The 6,272-nt window shown below is 37.6% G+C and overlaps 1 protein-coding gene across 1 annotated transcript; it reads right to left on the minus strand.

The window, feature by feature from the left end:
• Positions 1 to 1,699: 1,699 nt before the first annotated feature.
• Positions 1,700 to 5,170, minus strand: IL18 (interleukin 18). The gene is made up of 5 exons (XM_049799605.1): positions 5,104 to 5,170; positions 4,114 to 4,122; positions 3,447 to 3,584; positions 2,481 to 2,626; positions 1,700 to 2,351 (listed from the first exon to the last, which is right to left on the minus strand). The coding sequence occupies exons 1-5, from the start codon at positions 5,168 to 5,170 to the stop codon at positions 2,136 to 2,138; spliced, it is 576 nt and encodes a 191-aa protein (XP_049655562.1). The 3' UTR covers positions 1,700 to 2,135.
• Between the last annotated feature and the right edge of the window lie 1,102 nt (positions 5,171 to 6,272).

Genomic DNA, 6,272 nt, shown 5'->3' on the forward strand with positions numbered 1-6,272 from the left:
CTGTTTCCATGTTGTAATGGTACTTCTGTGGTACTGTTTATAGTAAGAGGAAGAGAACTGTGTGTTACCATTAGTCTGATAATGCAATAAACAGAATGAGTAAGTTGCTATTTGAATTCTACAAGACTTTGTGATCTAATTTTTAAAAAATCTGGATTGGAATTTTTATTTATGTACTTATTCATGTAACCATGGGAAATACTATGTAGCTGGCCACTTTTGTTTTGCTAATCTTGTGGTCAGAATTGAGATGGTTGCTTCTGTCTGATGTGGTCTGATTTAATTACCAATGTAACATTCATTATTTCATCGTAATGAGGAAGATGCATATGTATGAGCCATTGGTAAGTAAGTCTGTAAAATCTAAGCATGTATCATAGAAAGCATTTGACATTTCTTCTTTTGACACCAAACACAAGATGCATCTGTATGTGGTATTTAAGCTATCTTGTATGAAAAATGAGTTATATAAGAGCTCAGGGAATGTAGTTGTCCAGACCTATGACGTTAGGGGCTAGCAGCTCTGAGACCAGTTCATTGTGTTTCTGAGGCAAGAATTAAAAGGTAATGACTACAGCTTTCTCTACAACTCACATGTTCCTCTGTCCTGTTGAAATTGAATCAGTTTCTTGTAATTATTTTTTATCTTAGTTATTGTGATGGCCATAACCATTTGGTCTAATCCCATTTTTGAACATTCATCAGGCATATAAAACTAGGAGTCAGTCCTACTGGGTATCCAGATATGTTAAATATATTCTTGAGTTTAAGCCCCTCTAGTGAATTCTTCCTAAGTGGTAGTGCACTCAGCAGTAGCTGTACCCAATTCTAAATAATTGGTTTCTTACTGCTTCTAGGTGCTCCTGTAGCAGTTAGATAGGTGAAGTGACAGGGGCAGCAAAACATGAAAAGATGAGACAGACAGGGTTATCAGAGCAGTTTCCTGTCTCTGTGCTTTTTTAAAGCCCCTGAAATTTTTTGTTGTTACCAAAACAAGTCTTGAGACTTGTCTTATCTTTTCTGCAAGTTTGAGGATTTTCTTCCATTTCATGACAGAGGCCTTCCTGTTTTCTCTGATTACTTCTGCCTGTATCAGGCAGGGCAATTGTACCAGCTCTTCTGCATGGCAAGTTGAAGACCCAGGACCCCAGCTGCAATCAATGTTCAGGTTATCACTACCTGGAGTTGGAACAGAAGGAGACCAACACTTACATGTAGAAGAAAAGAACAATATATGACATGTCAATTTCCTCAATATTAAATATGCAGAATGCATTACATTAATTCTAGTTTTGGTGAAATCCAGTGCTTGCTCAGCTCCAAATGTGAAATGGAGTTCACAGCTTGACCCCAACGTATGCTGTGTTGTCACATGCACAAAATAAGATAGGGTCCTTATGGGAGCCAGCCGTATCTACAAGTGTTCCAAATTGTTAGTTTCATTTCATCACTAACCTACAATTTACTGTTAACTTTTTAAAACCTTTACATAAAAGCATAATTATTTTTTTCTTGGGCCCTCTGAGGACAAACAACTGTATTAGAACTTTAATTGTTCAGGTAAGTTAACAGTTCTCTGAGCAAAGATTTCCATTAAGTTAAAAATTGTCTGCTGTTTCTACTTCAGTTGAAGGTGAGAATGTCACTGTGTAACTGAGATTGATGAAGATACTCAGGAAATAATGTTGATGCAAAAAAGTAATGTCAAAGTGTTTATTGGCCAGATGCATAGTCTGCTTATGAAATCTGTTATTTTAAGCTGTTTTCTCTCCCTCCCCAAAATAGGTCTACTTCATCTATAAGACACCCAATTCAAAAGCTGTTTGATCAACAGGCAGCAAAGATTTTAGGGATCAAACTATACAGGATGATACAGGCATGCACGTTCTTGTTTCTTCATTGTGCAATTCTCTTTCCTTCCGACTGGAAAACATTCTTCTGCTTCTTTTTGCCAAGAATTTGAATTTATTTTTCTTTGGAAGATGCTCATTTTTGTACTAACTTATGGTAGCTAAAAACATAAAAATGGCTTGCCTCAGATGAAGAAAGAATAAGATTTCTTTTATAAAAAGCCAAAATATATTTTAAGTCTGTTGAAGTATGTTATAGGTTGTGACTTTTCTTTCTGACTGAAGTTAGAAACTTATCTTCGTGGTTTCATCCACTTCATCTTCTCTTGACAATTTCTTTAGAATTAATTTTCTTAAGGAGCCTTCTTCCTCAAAGGCCAAGAACATTCCTTGTTCTAGTGAGTATTCAAACTTAAATGCTCTGGAGCTACAAGATGTAAACGTCTTTTTGAAAAAGATTACATTGCTTTCACCAGGAATTTCTTTGGGAACTTCTCCTTCCTGAGGAACAAACAGGGAATGGGTTAGTCCCAGCATAAGACCTGAGCAGTTTTGTTTCAGCTCACACGTTTGAATTCTTAATTTTGCCTCCTACTTATGGATACATAAGGTATGGAAAGCAATACTTACCCTAAATCGAACAATCATTTTTCCACATTCTTTCTCACAACACATGTAATAAGTTTTATCTTCTACCTGGACGCTGAATGCAACAGGCATCCCTGCTGAAGGTGTGGTAGTTTTGTAGTAGTGAATGTTGAAATGCATTCCATTGCCTAGATGTAAATTGCTTATTATTAATAGTCTGCTCGGGAGAGAGCTGCAACAACTTAACAGTATTATGTTTTACCATTCCACTGGCAACTGCTGTCTTCCCATGATACTTTTCCTGACAGGAGAGCCAGGACTTGGATTTTTACAATTGCTGGTAGCACATATTTGACTTTCTGCAATCATTCAATAACCAAGATTTTGAACTTGCAAGAAAGCATGTGAAGTTACCCATTAGTATGGGTAGGATGTTCAAATCCTTTTACATGCATGCACACAGTGAGAATTGGATTTGTAAATAGCCATCTGTAAATAAGATTATATCTGTATACATGCGATCTGTAAATAAGTATGTTCAACAAATACAGTTCTGAATTAATTGCTGAGCCCCCCGCTCCAAAAAAAAAAATCTAAGCCAAAACCATAAGTACATTGTTAACTACTGCTATTAAAGTAAGAGCTTTTAGTGCTAAATACATTGTCTCTTTAAACCTAAAAATGATTTTTTTGTAATCCAACACACACACAAAAAAAAAAGGAATTAAGAACGCAGTTTGTGATCGGAGCTAACCAAAAATCTTAGTAGCCCCTTTCTGCGTGGGACATCCTGCAGGCCTCAAGTCTAATCCAGGAATCTAATCTATTACCAATGCAGAAGACACAAAATTTCAGCTTTCTTAGCTTAGCTTTATTCTTACAAATGAAGTTTAAGTCTTTACTCTCAGTCTCATCATTTAGAGTCAGTAATTACAAAGAACAAAAGCACATCTAGAATAAAAAAAAAATAGTGCAATGGTTATAGTATATATTTGAAAAATGGTGTACCAGATTTCATCTCCTGATCCGTCACATCTTCAAAAGCTGCCATGTTTAAATCTGGTCGAACCACAAGCAACTGGCTATTCACATTTCGAAGGACTCGGTGGAGGATTTTTTCCTTACAAAAGGCATCACATTCTAGCCCTGTAGAAATATTATAGCAAAGGGGTCAAATATTTTAGCTGTAATCTAAGATCTTGACAGTTCACTACAGGCTTAATCTTGTCTTTAAGGATACCAGGTGAAATAAGTTCTTAGAATGAAAATCTCAAACAGAATGGAGGCCAAGTAATTCTTTTCATCTCTGGCTTGTAGCAACCCAGGCAAGACAAGGATTTCCCAGAATATAACAGTCTGTATACATAAGCAAGATAAGCTACTCTTATCTGTTAGTGAGAGTACGGAGGCACCAGTTCCCTCTTTTGCCCAGCAATTAGAATTGCATTAAAAGGTCCTTCTGTTAGGGAAGCCACGACCCTGTACCTTAGGAGGAAATAAATCAACATAAACTTCAGAAGGAGAAGATGAGCTGTAGCTCTCTTTTTTACAGTAGCTATTATCAGTTTGAAAAGTTGTTCTCCAAGGCACACAAACCATTTATGAGTTAGTAAGCACGAGCAGGTTAGTTCAGGTAAAATTGATAATGACGTTAATAAATGAGCTTTCAGCTTACCATCATCGTCTTGGTTCCAAGGGAGCAATGAAAAAAAGGAAAGAAAAAAACAACATTAAGCTCTGCACCCACAAAAGAAACTACTTTCTACCCAGTTTTGTTCTGTGAGATTGGAAGCCAGCCAGGCAGCCACCTACGCGTTTCCAGTTGTACTCCCCAGTATCACTAACTCGCCAAGCTGAGCTGTTAGAGTGTGTTTTATTTGTAAGCATAACAAATTCAACAGAATGATGAAACTACCAGTCATTTGGGAACTGGAGTTACCACTAAACAAAGAGGCATGCAAAATATTTTAGGGTTACTTAAGGGTGAGCAGCTCAGGTCAGTTTAAGCCTATAACCAAGGAATAAACGGCATGCAAAGTTTTGTTTTCATCAGCACTTTTATTCTAAGTGAGCAAAAGGACAGGAAACAGTCATTACAAATTGCTTCTAAAGAAGAGACTGTTTTCTAACTAACTTTATCCTGTAAGATTGGAAATTATCCACTTGTTCCAAGTCCACCCCACAGTATTACAACCCTTCCGAGTGTCCTCTACAGAAATGTATTGTATGAAGCAACAAATATTCCACTGACTCAGATACTTGGCTAACAATACTTCAGACTGAAGCTTATGGAAAAATTAGGTGAAAGCAGACTGATAAAGGAATTGTTTTTAATCAGTATTCAAACAGAAAAAGTTATTAAATGCTTAAGGTGTTCAGCAATAATATGATACTGACTTGTTAACACTGGGACAGCTGTCTCAGATTCTTTTTGCAGTGAACCGCCTGAGTCCATAATTTAAGAACTAGCATTCTTCTAAGTGGTGGGGATTGTAACTGTTTTGAGGATTGCTCAGGCAACATGGCGGGGGGGTGGGGGGTGGAGCAGGATTCCACAAAACCAGGGTTGCCAGCCCAAGGAAAGGATTGAATTGTGTATCAGCTTTTGATCTTATATGCAGAAAGAAGACACAGTGTGTCTCTTTCAGCAGTGAGTAGTAATTACCTGCAAAATAGAGGCAGAAATTTTCTCCAAGTTGTACTGCACACACAAGAATCTCTTCACCACTCATCTTCGCTCTGCCAAAAACACATGGAGAGGATTCAGAGTTAAGAACAATGCTTCTCACTCTGTAAGGCAAGGGAGTCCTTGGGCTAGTTCTCGTCTAGTGCACAATACTAGAACAGGGCTGGCGTGTTTCACTACCTGTTGAAAAATTGCATCTTTAAATGGTGTCCTCCTCTGTTGCCTTTTATCATTATTTAGATTAACACAGAGCATCCTTCAAGTTCTGTTATTTTACAAAACTTTTCATTGACTTACATGATGTTACACAGGAATAAATCATACTCATTACCATTTTCTATTTCTATGAGAATGTTAGTAAGTAGCACCATGAAGATATTTCATCAAATTAGTTCTCTTCTCTTGGGCCTGCAAAAATTATCTTCATATCACGGCCATTTGATTTTCTGTTTCTAATTTTCAAATAGGGAAGTGACCAAGACTGGATTAAGCACCCTGTTACTGGCCATTAAGCCATAAAGGTTATATTAAGTCTACACAGACTGATCTTTCCAGGTTCCCTCTATAAAAGACAGAGCTTCCAAAATACCCGAAACTTAGTCCACCTTTGACCGCCCCTTGGAAAGGCACATATCTTTTGTATCTTGACCTGGAATTGTGTAGGTTCACAGAGAAGCTGGGATGTAGTTTATTTTGCAGTAGCAGTGATTTACTTATGGTGTTTTAACTTTGTTTTAACTCAGGTTGAATTCTGAGCTTGATTTCACAGCTATTCTCTTTCAAGAGTGGCACACAGAAAAGTGAAGAAGAAAAGATATATATCCCTTGGGAATAACAAGTCATTTTACCACCCTCCCCACCCCCAAACTTACCATTAAAGACCAGCCAGCATGTGCACCTCAGAGATTCCAGCCCCCCATTCTACACACGTCAGGGTTAATTTAGAACTAGCCCAGGGCTGCACTCTGCTTCTAATGTCAACATACATCGCCCCTCCAAGAACTCCAGAAGAATAATTGGTTTTAGCTTTGTTCATATCCTCAACCTCGTACAGTTAACAGCCAGACAGGTTAACTTTATATTCTTTAGCTTTCTGACATAGTGACTGAGACCATGTCACACTTTCAGTCTGGTTAATGGGTAAAACA

The sequence above is a fragment of the Accipiter gentilis genome, chromosome 5 (assembly GCF_929443795.1).
Source record: "Accipiter gentilis chromosome 5, bAccGen1.1, whole genome shotgun sequence".
NCBI lineage: Eukaryota > Metazoa > Chordata > Aves > Accipitriformes > Accipitridae > Astur > Astur gentilis.